General features: G+C 51.4%; 1 protein-coding gene across 1 annotated transcript in view; it reads right to left on the bottom strand.

Annotated features, from left to right (window-relative positions):
• The window catches only part of LOC139266699 (netrin-G1-like), a 41,536-nt gene that overhangs the window by 16,120 nt on the left and 4,640 nt on the right, over window positions 1–20,776 (bottom strand). The window contains exons 2-6 of the mRNA XM_070884288.1: window positions 9,032–9,675; window positions 6,261–6,433; window positions 4,764–4,793; window positions 2,749–2,814; window positions 1,657–1,824 (exon numbers count right to left, since the gene is read on the bottom strand). Coding sequence (XP_070740389.1) covers window positions 1,657–1,824; window positions 2,749–2,814; window positions 4,764–4,793; window positions 6,261–6,433; window positions 9,032–9,675 — 1,081 coding nt within the window. The remainder of the gene's footprint in view (window positions 1–1,656; window positions 1,825–2,748; window positions 2,815–4,763; window positions 4,794–6,260; window positions 6,434–9,031; window positions 9,676–20,776) is intronic.

The following is a 20,776-nucleotide window of genomic DNA, read 5'->3' on the forward strand; positions in this document are numbered from 1 at the left end:
TGGGTCGGGGTCTAGTCACTGGGGAAAGATTGAGTCGGGGCCTAGTCACTGGGGAAAGGTTGGGTCGGGGTCTAGTCACTGGGGAAAGGTTGGGTTGGGGTCTAGTCACTGGGGAAAGGCTGGGTCGGGGTCTAGTCACTGGGGAAAGGTTGGGTCGGGGTTCTAGTCACAGGGGAAAGTTTGGGTCGGGGTCTAGTCACTGGGGAAAGGTTGGGTCGGGGCCGATTCACTGGGGAAAGGTTGTGTCGGGGTCTAGTCACAGGTGAAAGGTTGGGTCGGGGCCTAGTCTCTGGGGAAAGGTTGAGTCAGGGCCTAGTCTCTGGGGAAAGGTTGGGTCGGGGTCTAGTCACTGGGGAAAGGTTGGGTCGGGGTCTAGTCACTGGGGAAAGGTTGGGTCGGGGTCTAGTCACTGGGGAAAGGTTGGCTCGGGGCCTAGTCTCTGGGGAAAGGTTGGGTCGGTGCCCAGTCACTGGGGAAATGTTGGATCGGGGTCTCGTCACTGGGGAAAGTTTGGGTCGGGGCCTAGTCTCTGGGGAAAGGTTGGGTCGGGGCCCAGTCACTGGGGAAAGGTTGGGTCGGGGTCTCGTCACTGGGGAAAGATTGAGTCGGGGCCTAGTCACTGGGAAAGGTTGGGTCGGGGTCTAGTCACTGGGGAAAGGTTGGGTCGGGGTCTAGTCACTGGGGAAAGGTTGGGTCGGGGGTCTAGTCACAGGGGAAAGTTTGGGTCGGGGTCTAGTCACTGGGGAAAGGTTGGGTCGGGGGTCTAGTCACTGGGGAAAGGTTGGGTCGGGGTCTAGTCACTGGGGAACGGTTGGGTCGGGGTCTAGTCAATGGGGAAAGGTTGAGTCGCGGTCTAGTCACTGGGGAATGGTTGGGTCGGGGTCTACTCATTGAGGAAAGGTTGGGTCGGGGCCTAGTCACTGGGGAAAGGTTGGGTTGGGGTCTAGTCACTGGGGAAAGGTTGGGTCGGGGTCTACTCATTGGGGAAAGGTTAGGTCGGGGCCTAGTCACTGGGGAAAGGTTGGGTCGGGGCCGAGTCATTTGGGAAAGGTTGAATCGGGGCCAAATCACATGGGAAAGATTGGGTCAGGGCCCAGTCACTGGGGAAAGGTTGGGTCAGGGCCTAGTCACTGGGGAAAGGTTGAGTCGAGGTCTAGTCACTGGGGAAAGGTTGAGTCGAGGTCTATTCAGTGGGGAAAGGTTGGGTCGGGGTCTAGTCACAGGGGAAAGGTTGGATCGGGGTCTGGTCACAGGGGAAAGGTTGGGTCAGGGCCCAGTCACTGAGGAAAGGTTGGGTCGGGGCCTAGTCACTGGGGAAAGGTTGAGTCGAGGTCCAGTCACTGGGGAAAGGTTGAGTCGAGGTCTAGTCACTGGGGAAAGGTTGGGTCGGGGTCTAGTCACTGGGGAAAGGTTGGGTCGGGGTCTAGTCACTGGGGAAAGGTTGGGTCGGGGTCTAGTCACTGGGGAAAGGTTGAGTCGGGGTCTAGTCACTGGGGAAAGGTTGGATTGAGGCTGGTCACTGGGGAAAGAGGGGCTGATTTCCGACGCGCTTTGCTCAGCCCTGTTGAAGGTATTTTCTTTGTTTCTTTATCTTGTTTTGGGCTGAAAGCAGAAGGGTGAAAGAAGGAGAGAGCAGAGATTGTAACAGGAAATGACCTCGGCAAACGTTGTGGTGGTCCAGCTGTGCTGAAGGGTTTCGGTGGTAGCCCAGCCGACATAACTGGCAGTGTCGGCCTCTAGTGTTGTGCTTACAGCTCACGCAAATGGCGGTGGTGAGCAGCTCGAGGTAACTGCACCGGTTCGAATGGCCGAAGCATTCGCAGGCTTGCAGGGAAAAGACAGAGAGTGTAGACGGGACACAGGCAGTTTGCAGACTGTGAGAGGGTCACATGCTGCAGGAATGAGAGGTGGGGAGGAAATGGCTGGAATGGGAGGGAGGGAGGGAACACTGAGGCTTTTAGCCGTGAGGGGAAAACATCAGATTCCTGGCTAGTTACGGTTTGCATTGAATCAGGCAGATGGCAATGGATGGTCCCAATCCCAGGTTTATAGATTCTGTGCCGGGTTTTACACAGCACTGCCAAGTTAGGGGCCTTTCAACTGTGGCTCAGTGGGCAGCACGTTCGCCTCGGAGTCAGAAGATCATCGGTTCAAGTCCCATTCCAGAGATTTGAGCCCATAATCCAGACTGACGCTCCCAGTGCAGTACTGAGGGAGTGGTGCACTGTCGGAAGGGAAGTTCTGAGGGAACGCTGCAGTGTCGGAGGGGCAGTTCTGAGGGTGCACTGTGCTGTCGGAGGGGCAGTACTGAGTGAGTGCTGCACTGTCGGAGGGGTAGTACTGAGAGAGCGCTGCACTGTCGAATGGGCAGTCCTGAGGAATTGCTGCACTGATGGAGGGGCAGTACTGAGGGAGTGCTGCACTGTGTGAGGGGGAGTACTGAGGGAGTGCTGCACTGTGTGAGGGGGAGTACTGAGGGATTGCTTCACTGTGCGAGGGGCATTACTGAGGGATTGCTGCACTGCCGGAGTGGTCGTACTGAAAGACTGCTGCACTGCCAGAGGGACAGTACTGAGGGAGTGCTGCACTGTCGGAGGGACAGTACTGAGGGAACACTGCACTGTTTGAGGGGCAGTACTGAGGGATTGCTGCCCTGCCGGAGGGGCAGTCCTGAAGGAACAATATATAAATGCAAATCCTTGCTTTCTCATGTGCTCTGAGCCAGTCGCGGTGTTTGAGAGCTCCTACCTTGCTCTGGGGTCGTGACCTCTAGTGATGAGATTCTTGGCCGTGTGCGACCGAGCTTTGGGTCAGCTGCATGTGTCAGGAGAAATCAGCAATTATTAATCCCAGCTGGAGAACACGCGTTCTGAACAGAACATCTGTACTGTACGCACACACATCGAGTGGACACTGTCCAGGATGGCAGGAGTATCCGAGAGACAAGCAAACAGACATTTCCATCTCCGCTACACCGCCAATCAGACAGAAACTCACACCGAGACTCGGGAGGAGATATTAGGACAGGTGACCAAAAGCTCGGTCAAAGTGGTAGGTTTTAAGGAGATTCTTAAAGGAGCAGAGAGAGGTGGTGCGGAGACGTTTAGGGAGGGAATTCCAGAGCTTCGGGCCCAGGCAGCTGGAGGCTTGGGAAGGCGTTAGGGATGGAGAAGGTTGCAGAGATAGGGAGGGTTGTAGGGTGGGAGGGGGTAATAGAGATAGGGAGGGTTGTAGGGTGGGAGGGGGTTATAGAGATAGGGAGGGGTGTAGGGTGGGAGGAGGTTACAGCGATAGGGAGGGGTGTAGGGTGTGAGGGGGTTATAGAGATAGGGAGGGCTGTAGAGTGTGAGGCTTTACTGATAGGGAGGGGTGGGGCCACGGAGGGATTTGAACGCGAGGTTGAGAATTATAAATTGGAGGCGTTGCTGGACCGGGAGCCAATGTCGGATCAATCAATCACTTCCCCGGGTCTACTCACTGTCCGGCTGTCAATCAAACCGGATCGATGGATAATTAGTGGGAATCTGGTCCGCGGAGAGATGATTAAATGGGGTGAGGCCGTGACAGGCTGTTATTGTGGGATTACGGTATATTGAGGGTTTGTACCTGGGTAGCAAAGGAGCAGGTTTGGGGTCAAAATGTAACGTTTCATAGACCCCCAGTCTCGGTCAGTGTGGTGGGTTATGGTCACTCCTGGTCAGTGTGGGGCGTTTTGGTCACTCCCGGTCAGTGTGGAGAGTTATGGTCACTCCTGGTCAGTGTGGGGAGTTATGGTCACTCCCGGTCAGTGTGGGGAGTTATGGTCACTCCTGGTCAGTGTGGGGAGTTATGGTCACTCCTGATCAGAGAGCTATGGTCACTCCCGGTCAGTGTGGAGAGTTATGGTCACTCCCAGTCAGTGTGGAGAGTTATGATCACTCCCGGTCAGTGTGGGGAGTTATGGTCACTCCCGGTCACTGTGGGGAGTTATGGTCACTCCCGGTCAGTGTGGGGAGTTATGGTCACTCCCGGTCAGTGTGGGGAGTTATGGTCACTCCCGGTCAGTGTGGGGAGTTATGGTCACTCCCGGTCAGTTTGGGGAGTTATGGTCACTCCCGGTCAGTGTGGGGAGTTATGGTCACTCCTGGTCAGTGTGGGGAGTTATGGTCACTCTGCTCCCGGTCAGTCTGGGTGTTGGTTCGGGGTTGCGTTATGGCGGATGGTTTGGAATGACATGGACAGCATGTGAAGGGTTAAATAAACGGGAACAAGTTGATGTAAGATCCAGGAACAAAGAGGAACAGATTGAGGCCGAGACACTCACCTAGTTCCCATTCCTGCATATGGGATAACGGGATTACAACACGTCCCCATTGATCTCGGCCTCAGCAACCATATGGATTTCTACAAATCTTCCCTCCACTTCCCACTGAACATTCTCACTGAGACACAGTGAGAAGCATTTTCGTCTCAGCTAAGATGTCCGTCGTATATATTACATCTTCCCTGCTTTATATCTGCTGCACTGCTCGAGGAGATTATACTTTACTGCATAGATACACAGGCAAGCAGACTCCTGATCCCAGCCCTGTTCATACCTAATCTGCCTCACACTTTCATCTGTTCACACTCAGCCCCTGCTCACACTCAATCCCTGCTCACACCTACACCTGTTCCTCGCTCACTGAGCGACAAGGGAGGTTTGAGGGAATCGGATCATTCCCGATACAGAAATGAGCTCTGGGTCAGCAAGTCACAGGTCAGAGAGCATAGGTTCTACTTACGGCCACTCGCCACGGAGGGGTCAGGGAGGCCTGGAGAGGGAAATGGAAACAGAGTTAGAGAGACATCTGATTAACAATCTTTATCGATAAACACATTAACACAACCCATCACACGGAGTGTTCATCAGATCGACGTCACTCAAACTCACGAACAAGGAACTGATGGGGGATTGGCGTGCTGCATCCTCTGAGCGCTCACACCAGCCCTGTGTGAGACCAGGTAGAGTTGCTAAAGTGCTCCCGTAAGGTGAGTGTGAGAGTAGTACGTGGGGACGCTCCCACTACGTGCGATTAGTGTGTAAGTACGCAGAGTTAATACGTAAGGGCATCAGTGGTCACACACACCCCTCCCCCACTGCCCAGTCAGCTCACTATCTGGATATTGATCTCGGGACATTCCACACACAGCAGGCCACAAATATCCCTCACAACCTTCACTTCCTGATCTGCTTCAGATACTGATTACACAGAGGCTGATTCTCCTCCAACCTTCCCCAGCTGTTCCCCAGATGTTCATCCAGCTGTGAACATTCCATTCTCACATCAGTCTGCACCTCACTGCTGGCTCTGTATGTGTGGGTGTCCGGAGTGAGGTTTCAGCAAATTCAACCCCTGCGGCTATTACAACCTCACCCTCTACATAATGCCAGCGATCCCCCTCGCTCACTGACCCAGACATTACATTGATAGAGGGCTTCAAAATGAGGAAGGGTTTTGATGGAGTGAATAAGGAGAAACTGTTTGCAGGGGCAGGAGGGTGGGTAACCCAAGGACACAGATTGAAGGTGATTGGCCAAAGACCCAGAGGGAGATGAGGATTATTTTTAGCAGCGAGTTGTTGTGATCTGGAATGCGCTGCCTGAAAGGGCGGTGGGAGCAGATTTAATCATAACTTTCAAAAGGGAGTTGGATAAATACTTGAAAAGGCAACATTTGCAGGTCCATGGGGAAAGAGCGGGGAGTGGGACTAATTGGATAATCTTTCTTTCTTTCATTATTTTTTTTCTTCGCTATATCTCTAATTCTTTCTCTCACTTTCCTTTTCTCTCTCTTTCCCTCTCTCTTACTTTCCGTCTCTCATTCTAACTTACTTTCTCTGCTTCTCTCTCTCCCTCTTTATCACTTTCTCTATGTCTCTGTTTCCCACTTTCTCTTTCTTTTTGTTTGTTCTCTCTTTCATTCTTTGCTTCTCTCTTTCTCTGTCTCTGTCTCTCTTTCTCCCCCCTTTTTCGCTCCCTCCCTCTGCCCTGCTCTCTCCCCTCTCCCTCTCTCTCCCTCCCCCCGGCTCAGTGTGGAGCTGTGGGCACGGACCCTATCTCTGTCCCTGGCTCTGTCCAATCTCCCGCTGTGAGTCTCTGTTCCCACATGAACACAATGACAAAGATGGGTGGGTTGTATTTTGGAGTCGGTGCGTTGCCGGGAGTTGGGCTGAGAATGAAATGTGAAGGGAATCTGGTGCCGGCACTGAGCCGGGCTGGAGCAGCTCTGGTTACTCACAGACATTGGCCGTCCCTTTGGGGATTGGGAGGTACGAGCCTGCTGTCCACGCTCGGCCTTGAAAGCCTTTCTTGCATCTCCCGCAGTCCGGCCCCGTGGTGTTGTGCTCACACTCGCAACTCAGCTTCCCCTTCTCCCAGATACAGTTGTTGGCGTGAAGATTGCACTTACACCTGGCAAAAAACAATAGCAAGCTGGTTTCAAATAAGCTGAGCAGCCGGGTTAGACTGGGGACTGGCCGCTCCGCGAGTCTGCTCTCCCTTTCCCAGCTTCGCTCTGCAAACAGCAACATTTTTCTCCCACTTACTGCCTTTCAACCCAGGCGGCGGGTCAGTTTCTGGGTGTGTTTCCGCTGATTGACGATCAGATTCTGGGCAGCAACAAGAACACGTTAGGAGAGAGTTTCTGATCAGCTCCGGCCTTCCAGGCCCCTCAAAGGAAGAGCTTGCATTTATAGAGCGCCTCTCACAAGTTATTTCTTTACAACAACAACAATAAAACCTGGAACAACAACTTGAATTTATATCGCGCATTTAACTTGTAAAACGTCCCAAGGTGCTTCACAGGAGCGTAAATCAGATAAACTGACACCGAGCCACTTAAGGAGATATTTGGACAGGTGACCAAAAACTTAGTCTGAGAGGTCAGTTTTCAGGAGCGTCTTAAGGGAGAATAGAGAGGTTGAGAAGTGGATATGTTTAGGGAGGGGATTCCAGAGCTTAGGGCCCAGGCAGCTGAAGGCACGGCCACCAATGGAGGGGCGAAGGGAGTGGGGGATGGACAAGAGGCCTGTGGTGGAGGAGAGCAGCGACCTCGGAGTGCTGTTCCTGGTGTTGGAGGACAGCAGAGATCTTGGAGGGCTGTAGCGTGGGAGGAGGTTACAGAGATAGGGAGGGGGAGAGGCCATGGAGGGATTTTTAGACAAGGATGAGATTTTGTTGTTGTTGTTGTTCAGGAAATGCGATTTGGAAAGGCACAAAGTGCTGTGACGGTCTCTGTACCGTGAAGCGTGAGAACGCTGGTCTCGGTGACTCTGTGCTAACAGCATCGAGCCGCTGTTTAACTCACTGAGAGGGTGAAGCTTCACAATCCGCAGATTGTATGTTGCACATTCAGCAAATTGTCAGTTCTGGGCACTGTATGCTGAACTAAGCAGATACCCAGACAGTTCCTTGGAGTCACATTAACGGCAGCGTAAACATTTTACTGCTCCTGTTCTCCAATTAGTGTCTGAAGATTGTCCTCGGCTAAAAGCTGGAACGAGCCTCCCAGAAGCTGAGTGTGGAATAATGAGGGAATGGCTCCGAGCCCCGGAGATTGTGTGATGGGAGAATGGGAACTCACTGACCCAGACTGAATATAGATCCAACACGAAGGAAGCCTTCAGTCACAATCAGTCATCGAATCAGGAAGGACTTGGATCGAGTAAATAATGAGCAACTGTTTCCAGTGGCAGTAGGGTCGGGGACCAGAGGTCAAAGGTTGAAGGTAATTGGTAGAAGACCCAGAGGGGAGATAAGGAGAGTTTGATCTGGAATGCGCTGCCTGAAAGGGCGGTGGGAGCAGATTCAATCGGAACTTTCAGAAGGGAATTGGATAAATACTTCAAGGGAAATATTTGCAGGGCTATGGGAAAAGAGTTGGGAGTGGGACTAATTGGATATCTCTTTCAAAGTGCCGGCACAGGCCCGATGGTCTGAATGGCCTCCCCCTGTGTTGTGTGATCTTCTCACTCTCTGGATCACGTCAAACCTCCCCAGTTACCCAGCGCTCACATAGGAAAAGAAGGAGGCCATTCGGCCCCTCGAGCCTGCTCCGCCATTCAATGGGAACATGGCTGATCTGTGACCGAACTCCATTCACCCGCCTTTGCCCCACATCCCTCAATACCATTGGTTAATAAAATCTATTAATCTCAGATTTAAAATTAACAATTGATCTAACATCAACTGCCATTTGTGGAAAAGAATTCCAAACTTCGACCAACCTTTGTGTGTAGAAGTGTTTCCTAATTTGACCCCTGAAAGGTCTGGCTCTAATTTATAGATTATGCCCCTACTCCAAGAATCCCCAACCAGGGAAATAGTTTCTCTCTATCTAACCTTTCAGTTCCCCTTAATATTTTGAAAACTTATCAAAACACCTTCTAAATTCTCGGGAACACAAACCTAGTTTATGTAATCTCTCCTCGTAATTAGATGTTGGCCCTGATAGACTGACCTTCAGATGTTCATTGAGATTGTGTGCCAGATGTTAACTCCGATATAGTGCCCTCCAGATAATAACTGATTGAGTGTCATGCCAGATGTTATACCTGATAGAGTATCCCAAATGTTAACTCTGATAGGGAACACCAGATATTTACCCTGATGGAGTATCACCAAGATGATAGACTGAGAATATCCCCCAGATGTTGCCCCTGATAGAGTTCCCCAGTTGTTGCCTTGATAGAGTGCCCCAGCTGTTGGCCTTGATAGAGTGTCCCCCAGATGTTGTCCTGTTGACGGCCCCCAGATGTTGGCCCTATGAGTGCCCCCCGATGTTGACCCTGTGAGTGCCCATCCAGATGTTGGCCCCATGCGTTACCCCCAGATGTTGGCCCTGTGAGTGCCCCCCGATGTTGACCCTGAGTGCCCATCCAGATGTTGGCCCCGTGCGTTACCCCCAAATGTTGGGTTTGTGAGTGCCCCAGATGTTGGCCTGACACGGCGCCCCCTGGGTGTGAAGTGTGGGGTCTGCGACTCTGGCCAGAAGGGGCGGGGAGCTCTCACCGGCCGCGAATGTCCAGGTTGGAGATGGCGTAGAAGTATTTGGAGTGGTTGTGCTGGTCAACACTGGTGGCCCCAGTGGCCGGCCGGAGCAGCCTGACCCGCAGGTCGGTCAGGGTGAAGAAGTCCCTCAGGTCCTTGGTGGTGTCCAGCTGGCCGTACAGCGAGGCCATGTCCTGGAGACCAGGCCCCCCGAACAGGGCAAAACGCTCCTGGATCTCGAAGCGGACCATCTTGTCCACCTTCCACACGTAGCCCCTGGAATACTCCTCCATGCAGATGATATCCAGCACTGAGGCCGGGCTCAGATCCCGGGCGCTTCTCGGCTCCATCCCGAAGGAGGTGAGGCAGTCGGCCGTGTAGAACTGGTAGGGTTGCCACGTACAGCCGTGGTCCAGAGACTTCTCCAGGACCATCTGCTCCGGCCGGCCCGACTCGAAGGTGATGACTATGTCCTCGGTCAGCTCGATGGTCTTGCCCCAGGACAGAGTGATATTGATCAGGAGGGGCTCGGGGAAACTCCTCCAGGAGACGCTTTGCCAAAAGGTGTTGGGAATCCGCCCCTCATCATCCAGCATCAGCTCGGGCGGGTGTGCGAGCTCGGGCATGTGAGCATCACACTCGTTGTTGCACATGTACGGGTTCTCCTGGAAACAGAGACGGAACAACACAGGTTATGTGTTTGAGTGAGTGAGTGTGATAGAAACATAGAAACATAGAAACATAGAAAATAGGTGCAGGAGTAGACCATTCGGCCCTTTGAGCCTGCACCGCCATTCAATGAGTTCATGGCTGAACATGCAACTTCAGTACCCCATTCCTGCTTTCTCACCATACCGCTTGATCCCCCTAGTAGTAAGGACTTCATCTAACTCCTTTTTGAATATATTTAGTGAATTGGCCTCAACAACTTTCTGTGGCAGAGAATTCCACAGGTTCACCACTCTCTGGGTGAAGAAGTTTCTCCTCATCTCGGTCCTAAATGGCTTACCCCTTATCCTTAGACTGTGTCCCCTGGTTCTGGACTTCCCCAACATTGGGAACATTCTTCCTGCATCTAACCTGTCTAACCCCATCAGAATTTTAAACATTTCTATGAGGTCCCCTCTCATTCTTCTGAACTCCAGTGAATACAAGCCCAGTTGATCCAGTCTTTCTTGATAGGTCAGTCCCGCCATCCCGGGAATCAGTCTGGTGAACCTTCGTTGCACTCCCTCAATAGCAAGAATGTCCTTCCTCAGGTTTGGAGACCAAAACTGTACACAATACTCCAGGTGTGACCTCAGCAAGGCCCTGTACAACTGCAACAACACCTCCCTGCCCCTGTACTCAAATCCCCTCGCTATGAAGGCCAACATGCCATTTGCTTTCTTAACCACCTGCTGTACTGCATGTCAACCTTCAATGACTGATGTACCATGACACCCAGGTCTTGTTGCACCTCCCCTTTTCCTAATCTGTCACCATTCAGATAATAGTCTGTCTCTCTGTTTTTACCACCAAAGTGGATAACCTCACATTTATCCACATTATACTTCATCTGCCATGCATTTGCCCACTCACCTAACCTATCCAAGTCGCTCTGCAGCATAATAGCATCCTCCTCGCAGCTCACACTGCCACCCAACTTAGTGTCATCCGCAAATTTGGAGATACTACATTTAATCCCCTCGTCTAAATCATTAATGTACAGTGTAAACAGCTGGGGCCCCAGCACAGAACCTTGCGGTACCCCACTAGTCACTGCCTGCCATTCTGAAAAGTCCCCATTTACTCCTACTCTTTGCTTCCTGTCTGACAACCAGTTCTCAATCCATGTCAGCACACTACCCCCAATCCCATGTGCTTTAACTTTGCACATTAATCTCTTGTGTGGGACCTTGTCGAAAGCCTTCTGAAAGTCCAAATATACCACATCAAATGGTTCTCCCTTTTGGAAACATCCTCTAAAAATTCCAGAAGATTTGTCAAGCATGAATTCCCTTTCACAAATCCATGCTGACTTGGACCTATCATGTCACCTTTTTCCAAATGCACTGCTATGACATCCTTAATAATTGATTCCATAATTTTACCCACAACCGATGTCAGGCTGACCGGTCTATAATTCCCTGTTTTCTCTCTCCCTCCTTTTTTAAAAAGTGGGGTTACATTGGCTACCCTCCACTCTATAGGAACTGATCCAGAGTCAATGGAATGTGACTGTCAATGCACCCGCTATTTCCAAGGCAACCTCCTTAGTCATAGACATAGACATAGAAAATAGGTGCAGGAGTAGGCCATTCAGCCCTTCTAGCCTGCACCGCCATTCAATGAGTTCATGGCTGAACATGCAACTTCAGTACCCCATTCCTGCTTTCTCGCCATACCCCTTGATCCCCATCAGGCCCTGGGGATTTATCGGCCTTCAATCCCATCAATTTCCCCAACACAATTTCCCGACTGATAAGGATTTCCCTCGATTCCTCCTCCTTACTCGACCCTCTGACCCCTTTTATATCCGGAACGTTGTTTGTGTCCTCCTTAGTGAATACCGAACCAAAGTACTTGTTCAATTGGTCCGCCATTTCTTTGTTCCCCGTTATGACTTCCCCTGATTCTGACTGCAGGGGACCTACGTTTGTCTTTACTAACCTTTTTCTCTTTACTTATCGATAGAAATTTTTGCAATCCGTCTTGATGTTCCCTGCAAGCTTCATCTCGTACTCCATTTTCCATGCCCTAATCAAACCCTTTGTCCTCCTCTGCTGAGTTCTAAATTTCTCCCAGTCCCCGGGTTCGCTGCTCTACACTGTCCCATCAAACACTCCCAGGGCACGTACAGCATGGGTTAGATGCAGAATAAAACTCCCTCTACACTGTACCATCAAACACGCCCAGGGCAGGTACAGCACGGGTTAAAGAAAACCCCAGGTGTGGACGGAACACGTTGTGCTTTTTAAATGAATCTGGGGAAGAAATAGCAGAGGCACATATTTAATAATTAGTTAGAAAAAGGTGTCATACCCGAGGACTGGAAGATAGCTAACGTAATACTTATATTTAAGAAGGGAGATAGAACATGTCCAGAGAACTGTAAACCCATCAACTTAATATCGGTGGTAGGAGAAATAATGGAATCCTTACTAAAGGAGAATATAGAAGAACATTTAGAGAGCAAAAGTATAATAATGAATAGTCAGCATGGAGTTCAAAAGGGAAAGTCTTGCTTGACCAACCTCATTGCATTCTCTGAAGAGGTAACAGAGAGAGCAGACAAGGGTAATGCAGTCGATGTAATTTATCCAGATTTCCAAAAGAGCTTCGATAAGGGACCACATAATAGACTAATGAATAAGGTCAGAGAATGCAGAGTCAGGGAGCCAGTAGCAGAATGGATAGCTCGCTGGCTTCAGGACATAAAGCAGAGAGTAGGGGTAAAGGGCAGCTATTCAGAGTGTCAGAAGGTAGAAAGTGGGGTCTCCTCATCTCCCCTTAACCTTCTCTGCTCTGAGGAGAAAATCCCAGTTTCTCCAGAGTCTCCACATAACTGAAGTCCCTCATCTCTGGGACCATTCCAGTAAATCTCGTCTGCTCCCTCTCCAAGGCCTTGACATCCTTCCTACAGTGTGGTGCCCAGAATTGGACACAATTCTCCCGCTGGGCTCTGCCTCCACCACCCTTTCAGGCAGTGCATTCCAGATCCTAACCACTCGCTGCGCAAAAACAATTTTCCTCATGTCGCCTTTGGTTCTTTTGTCAATCACCTTCAATATGTGTCCTCTGGTTCTTGAGCCTTCCGTCAATGGGAACAGTTTCTCTCTATCTACTCTGTCTAAACCCCTCATGACCATGAACACCTGTATGAAATCTCCCCTTAACCTTCTCTGCTGTAAGGAGAACAATCCCAGCTTCTCCAGTCTTTCCCTGCAACTGAAGTCCCACATCCCTGGGACCAGGAACGAGCCCCAGCCTGTTCAGCCTTTCCCCATAGTTAGATCCTCTCAGTCCCCCAATCATCCTTGGGAATCGTTTTGAGCAAAATAAAATGGACTGCAAGGACACCAGGGAGCTGACATGACAACATTTTGGACGTTTTCTTTGTTTAGATTTTCCAAAGTTCATGTTCAGTGAAAGAATCTCCGACCTCTGACCTCTAGAGATGGGAAAATGAGTCTCACTGCAGCTGTCTGTTTGGGTTAGAGAGAGAGAAACGACAAAAGTTTTGTGAGCGGAATGATTGACGGGAACTTGTCTTTTTATCGTCTATTGTTAAAACAATCCCTTATTTGTGCTCAGGCCATACCCCTGGGCTCTGTGTGTTGGACCCTCGCCCAGCCTGTGGGCCGAATGATGCTTTACCTCAGGCTGGTTTGTGAGGGAGCACTCGGAGGTGGCAGGGCTCCCTTGGGGTCACTTCAGCTCATTGACCTTCCGCGGTGAAGCAGCGATGGACACAGCGGCAGCTCCACATGTTGTGATCTGGAATGCGCTGCCTGAAAGGGCGATGGCAGCAGATTCAATCGGGAATTGGAGAAATACTTGAAGGGGAAAGATTTACAGAGCTGTGGTGAAAGAGCGGGGAGTGGGGTTAATTGGGTAACACTTTCAAAGAGCCAGCACAGGCACAATGGGCCGAATGGACTCCTTCTGTGCTGTATCATTCTATGATGCTGTGATTCTAAGCCGGGACACTGTGTGACTCGAGGGGAACTTGGAGGTGATGGTATTCCCAGGCACCTGCTGCCCTCGTCCTTCTAGGTGCTGGAGGTGGCAGATTTGGGAGGTGCTGCTGAAGAAGCCTTGGCGAGTTGCTGCATTGCATCCTGTGGATCAGACACACTGGGACTCTGCCTGACATCGGCAAAACAGAATCAGCCCGACATCTTTTTCCAAATAATCAGAAAGTGGCTGTTGCAGCAATCAATAAAACTAATGCGTGTGATAAAGATGGAGAGCGCGGCAATATACAGAGATCATAGAGATTAATGAATCTACAATTGTCACAGCATCGACTAAAGGCAGTGACTCAAGCCGCATATTGGATTGGTTATTTTTAATACTCGATGTAGAAGGAATGGGGTAACATTAGTACCACAATCCTAAAGCTGTGTAAAGTATAAATGAATAATGGAACGGTGCAGATGTGACGTGCTCCTGAATTGCCGTGTCCTCGGGACATAATTAACAGCACCATGCCCCAGCGCTACAACTGACCTCCGACTGCTCCGTCACTGTGTGTCCCAGGCCGTGGTCTTTGTTGGTGAAGGCACCATAAAGGTTCAAGCTCAGGTCACCAGCCATGCCCGGCCCATCCAAACCTCGCTCACCTTCTTGTTCCCTACTCAGCCTCACCCCTCCTCACACTACCCTTTCACAAGACTTCAGCCTCAACCATAATCTGAGGCCCTTCTCACCTCATCCCACCGTTCACACATGCACTGTGAGCAGCCACGCAGATTCAAATGCACGTTTACACACATCCACACAGCAGCAACTATTCAACTATGGAAGGCACATGTGGCACACGATGAGCTGCACACTCACTCACACCTTCTTGTGCTTCTTACTACAGGTGAAACTAGCTCACAACAGGAGAGAGCAGCAGTGCACCGGTGGAGGGGAGCCTGACATACAAGCCCTCAGTGAGGTGGAGGAGCGAGTGTCCATCCCCATGGGCACACCAGTTGGTGCGGTAGTGGACGGAGAAGCAGCACCCCCTGTGGACCGTGACGGTATGTGAATGCCCTTTGGCATTTCTGTGAGATCCTTGACCCTTGACAGTAAACGCCGTCCACTTCAACTGACGGGGAAGATGATGAGGAAGGTGAGGAAAGTGTGGTGCCTGTGTGGGACCCTCCATCAGTTGCATCGAGTGGGGACACCACCGTGGTGGAAGGACCAACATTCCTGGGCTTTGAAGAGCCTGAGGCTCCTGAATCCAGTGGCCTGCAGCAGCGCCCAGAGCGAGGGGAAGCTCGGGGACCATCTCCCCGGACAGTGAGTCGACCCATCAGTCCTGCTCAGAGAAAGTCAGACGTGGACCTGGACTTGGAGGCTATGTCCAGAGAGTGCATTGGAGAAGGTCCCGCAGAGCATGGATACACTTGCCCTGGGGTTGGGGGAGGCCGCCTCTAGCATTGTCCCTGCCTCTCAGCAGTTCAATGAACCCATCCTTGCCCACTTACAGAGGGAGATGGACTCAACCAGCGACAGTGGAGTTGCAGAGGGGAGAGCGCGTGCCATGGTTGACGTGGCAGCAGCTATCACATCACAGGCCCAAGCCACGCAAAGCCTTTGTGATGTGATACTGTCAATGATTGTGGCAACAACTCTCAGAACGCTGCGTTTGAGACTCAGGCTGCTCTGAGTCAGTCACAGAGTGATGCCATGCAAACACTGACTGCTGCCATCCTCTCTGTTCCCCAAAATCAAACGGGGAGGTAACGGTGCCGAAGGAGGCCAGTAATCCGCGCTCCCGCATATTGCTCCGGATGCTGAGGTTCCGCCCTGGGGGAGTGGCAGTGGGCTGTGGGAAATGAAACTTGTTGTCTTTGCTCAAGATGACAGCATTCTGGCTCCCACCATTGCCACTCTGCCTTTCCACTTGCCGCGGTCTACACACCAGCCAACCTAGACTGCTGCCGCCGATGCTGAGGTGGTGCAGTCCGCAGCCGGGCCTTCCAGGCCCAGAGCTGGTCCAATGTATCCTACTCGGCCATCTGTAGTGTCTGTGTTACACACAGCAGCCCTCAAGCAGCCTTGCTGCAGGCACTGAGGCAACATTGAGGAGGAGCAGGAGGTGGGGGAGGGGGTTAAGGTAAGGGGTAGCAAATGCCAGAGCTAGTCTCAATAAAAACTTTGGCCACAATGGACAGAAGGCCTCACCCTGTAAATATGTTTGTCACGATCTGGTTGCAGTTTTTGAGGCCTGCTATTGTTGTAAGTGTATGTGCCTAATATGGCACATGGATACTGTTGAGGAATGACAAATGGCAGGGGCCTGTGTACAGATATTGTTGATGTTAATTGTGTGTTATGCTGTTTCAAGGGGCTGTTGTTAAATGTTTATTGGTTGCTGGTCAGGGGTTGTGTTGTGTTGTTGGAGAACCGATGTATGATGAGCCGCTGACATGTGGCCCTTGTATCGGGAGCAGTGCCACGGTGTCTCCTCCGTGGCTGCTGCACCTCCTCCTCTGGCTGGCCAGTCGGGGCCTCGCCAGGCTCCTATTACTCTTTCTCCTCCTCCTGAGTTGGGGCTGCACTCCCCGCTGGTAAGGCCTTGGCCCTCATGATGGCCAATTTGTGCAACTTGCAGCACACCACAATGAATAGCGACACCTGTTGAGGGAAGTATTGAAGGCTGCCTCCAGAGTGGTCCAGGCTTCAGAAACGCTGCTAGAACACCCCTATTGTCTGCTCGATGTTGTTGTGAGTGGCCGCATTTTGAACATTTGGATCAAGACTGCTCAAAATGGAGGAGAAGCATCCGAGAAGGCGACGAACACATCGAGTCTCTTTGCCGGGAGGATGCGGAAGCCAAGTAAAAAAAGCAGAAGGAACGTACGACAACCCAAGCACCCCACCCACCCGTCCCTCTAACCACCATCTACCCCACCTGTGACAGAGACTGTGGATCTCACATTGGTCTCATCAGTCACCTGAGAACTCATTTTAATGTGGAAGCAAGTCATCCTCAACTCCGGGGGACAGCCGAAGAAGAAGAGAAGAATTAAACCTCACCATACAGCCCAGGGAGAGAGAGACACAACGGGCTCCTGCTGTGTGTGGCTGCATCAACGGGGGAAGGGAAGATATTTCAATAGAAGGATCATGTATTACAGAAACTGCTCCTGCAACACTGGAGCATAAACGGAGCATCTTATAAATCATTGTTCCTTCTACAAATCCACTCACCCTTGACATTTATTTCGGGGGTTTAAGTGTTGCTGTCTCGGATTTACACTGTGTGGTGTGACGAAGAGCCTGTCGTTATCACCAACTAAACCACTCGCGATCAGCACGGTTCAGTCCCCTGGTTAATGATGTAAATTAGTGTATTATTGAGGACAGAAGTTAGTGGCTCCATAAAGTACAATCTCGCAGATTGCTGTCACTCCCCATCACCCAGTAATCAGGCCCTTTGTTGGAGTTAATGTTCGAGCAGAGTTGCTCAGTTAGCAGTATTTAGTGGGCCAGTACTGAGCTGAAAGATTACATAGGATTACTTATAGGATTACATATAGGATTACATAGAATATACGGCACAGAAACAGGCCATTCGGCCCAACTAGTCCATGTCGGTGTTTATGCCCCACTCGAGCCTCCTCCCGTCTTTCCTCATCTAAATCTATCCACAACCCTCTATTCCCGTCTCCCTCATACGCTTATCTAGCCACCCCCACCGCCCCCCCCCCCCCCCCCCCGCCTTAACTGCATCTACACTATTTGCTTTAACCGCTCCCTGTGGTAGCAAGTTCCACATTCTCACCACTCTTTGGGGACAGACGTTTCTTCTGAATTCCCGATTGGATTTCTTGGTTCTCTCTGTATCCACTCTATCAAAACCTTTCATAATTTCAAAGACCTTTATTAGATCACCCCTCAGCATTCTCTTTTCAAGAGAAAAGAGACCCAGCCTGTTCATCCTTTCCTGATATGTATACCCTCTCATTTCTGGTATCATCCATCTCCCCACGGCCCACAGTGGGTCAGGGAGAGGGTCCTCTCCCCACGGCACACAGTGGGTCAGGAAGAGGCTTCATCTCCCCACGGCCCACAATGGGTCAGGGAGAGGGTCCTCTCCCCACGGCCCACAGTGGGTCAGGGAGAGGGTCCATCTCCCCACGGCCCACAGTGGGTCAGGGAGAGGGTCCTCTGCCCACGGCCCACAGCTCAGGGAGAGAGTCCTCTCCCCACGGCCCACAGTGGGTCAGGGAGAGGGTCCATCTCCCCACGGCCCACAGCTCAGGGAGATTGCCGTGAAGCCCAACTTGTTCAGTAATGTCCTTTAGGGAAGGAAACCTGCCTCTGTAACCTGCCCGGGCCTATATGTGACTCCAGGCCCACACCAACGTGGTTGACTAGTAATGACCCTCTGAAGTGGCCGAGCGAGACACTCAGTTTGTATCAAACCCGATCCCAGTGGATCAAGAAGGCGGCCCACCCCCACCTTCTCAGGGCACCTGGGGATGGGCAATAAATGCCGGCCGTGTCAGCGATGCCCACATCCCCAGAATTAATTTAATAAAGGAACGGCGGTTTTAAGTCCATATCTTGCCTGGGAGCTCGATGGGATTCTACACTTTGGAATTTAATTATAAAGAACATGAGCCGGCAGAAATGAATGTTTGTTCAAGTTAATGAAACCCAGAACTCTGCACCTGGTGTTTGTGTCTAAACAATTCAGCAATGAGAAGACCAGAGGGAGGTTTCAGAGAAAGAAACCAGACTGGGGAAGGATTGAGAATCTGCAGCAAATCTTCAACCAGCTGTGGTGTAATCCCACATTATTGACCGGCCTGTGTCGATCGGTCCTTATAGACCACAGCCATCGTTCATTAAACACCCAGCTTCCAATTTTAAACCGTCCGTCCCCAATGGGTGACCTCCTTCTAATGAAAGGTCCCCAATAAAAGGCCTTCTCCCCAAACTAATGTCCCCAGTGCCCCAGCCTCACGGAGACTCAGGGCTGTGAGCAGGTGTTCAGGGAACCCACCGACTGTCTGTCAAACCAGGTTTAAACAAACACTTTAATCCCAGGCTCATTTCAGCTCCGTCAGTCAGCAGGTTCCTGGGGGTGGGAAATAAAACAGGAGCTCGCAGACATATACCGCCGTCCGCCCCGCTCCCCACGCACTTCCACCCCGCCGCAAACTGACTGCACCGCCCGCAACAAAAACAATCTACAAAGAGCTGAATTTTGCTCAACTCTCCACTCCATGGATTGGGGCGGGGAAAATCGTCTCGCTCAGTGAGTGCGCCCCCTTTCGGTCGGAGGGCAAATTCGGCAACAGGGTGTTTCTGGTGAATGAGCCCATGTAATGTGGGAGGGGAGGAGGGAGCAAGAGTGAGAAAGAGAGAGGAGAGAAAGAGAGAGCAAAGACTGAATTCTAAAGCGCCATTGACTATCTCAGGATGAGAGCAGTGCAGCGCTCCCTCAGTACTGCCCCTCCGACAGTGCAGCGCTCCCTTAGTACTGCCCCTCCGACAATTTAGTGCTCCCTCAGTACTGACCCTCTGACAGTGCAGCACTCCCTCAGTAGTGACCCTCCGACAAGTTAGTGCTCCCTCAGTACTGACCCTCTGACAGTGCAGCACTCCCTCAGTAGTGACCCTCCGACAATGTAGTGCTCCCTCAGTACTGACCCTCTGACAGTGCAGCGCTCCCTCAGTACTGCCCCTCCAACAATGTAGTGTTCCCTCAGTACTGACCCTCTGACAGTGTAGCACTCCCTCACTACTGCCCCTCCGACAGTGCAGCGCTCCCTCAGTACTGACCCTCCGACAGGGAAGCGCTCCCTCAGTACTGACCCTCCGACAGTGGAGCATTCCCTCAGTACTGCCCCTCTGACAGGAAAGCGCTCCCTCAGTACTGACCCTCTGACAGTGTAGCACTCCCTCACTACTGCCCCTCCGACAGTGCAGCGCTCCCTCAGTACTGACCCTCCGACAGGGAAGCGCTCCCTCAGTACTGACCCTCCAACAGTGGAGCATTCCCTCAGTACTGCCCCTCTGACAGGGAAGCGCTCCCTCAGTACTGACCCTCCGACAGTGGAGCACTCCCTCAGTACTGCCCCTCTGACAGGGAAGCGCTCCCTCAGTACTGCCCCTCCAACAGTGCAGCACTCCCCCAGTACTGCACTGGGAGTCTTGGCCTGGGTTTTGTGCTCAAGTGTCTGGAGTGGGACTTGAACCCTCGACCTTGCCTGTCTGCCTCTATCTGTGTTTATAATGAAATTTGCGCGTGGTCAATACAGAGAATGGGTAACAGAGAATAACAGGAGATGGAACCGAGACTCCTCATCATTCAAACTGCTCGATGGAAAAATCCATCCACTGGTGACAGGTTCAGGGGTCAGTTAGTCAGTGCCACAACAACAGTAAATCATTCTTCAAGCATTCTCCTGTCTGAGCTGCTAAAGTGAGTGGAACATTGTCAGAGAGCAGCGCAGTGAGGGAGCTCTGATCCAGGAATCAAGAGACTGGGAAAGTTTAATGTGCAGCCGGTTTACTGGGGACAGTGGGCAGTGAGTGAGATATTGGGCAGGGGGCGGATTCATGGGGATAAAGTCTATGGCCTCAGGTTTAATCCACTTCCTGTCGGCCTCTCCCAAACCCTCGATTTCCCGTCTGAGTAATAAAGGTTTAGTCCCAGACCCAATAGAATGGACTGCGATATTACAAAGAGAATGTTTGGCTCGTTCAGACTGAAATCCCGTCTGCTGCTCGCATCTGCTGAAAATAAACTCCCTTAAAACAAGGGAAATATCACAGAATCTCACAGCACAGAAGGCAATTCGGCCCATCGTGCCTGTACCCATTCTTTGAGGAGCTGTTTGAACCTGCTTCAACTAAACTCCCTTAAAACAGGGAAAAATATACTTAATAAATTTGGGAAAAAGGATAAATTTGCAAGGCTATGGGGAAAGAGCAGGGAGTGGGACTAATTGGATCACTCTCTCAAAGAGCCGGCACAGGCACGATGGGCCGAATGGCCTCCTGCTGTGCTGTGAGAGTGTGTGAACAGCTGGCAGGGGAACGGATACA

The sequence above is a fragment of the Pristiophorus japonicus genome, chromosome 7, assembly GCF_044704955.1.
Source record: "Pristiophorus japonicus isolate sPriJap1 chromosome 7, sPriJap1.hap1, whole genome shotgun sequence".
Taxonomy (NCBI): domain Eukaryota; kingdom Metazoa; phylum Chordata; class Chondrichthyes; family Pristiophoridae; genus Pristiophorus; species Pristiophorus japonicus.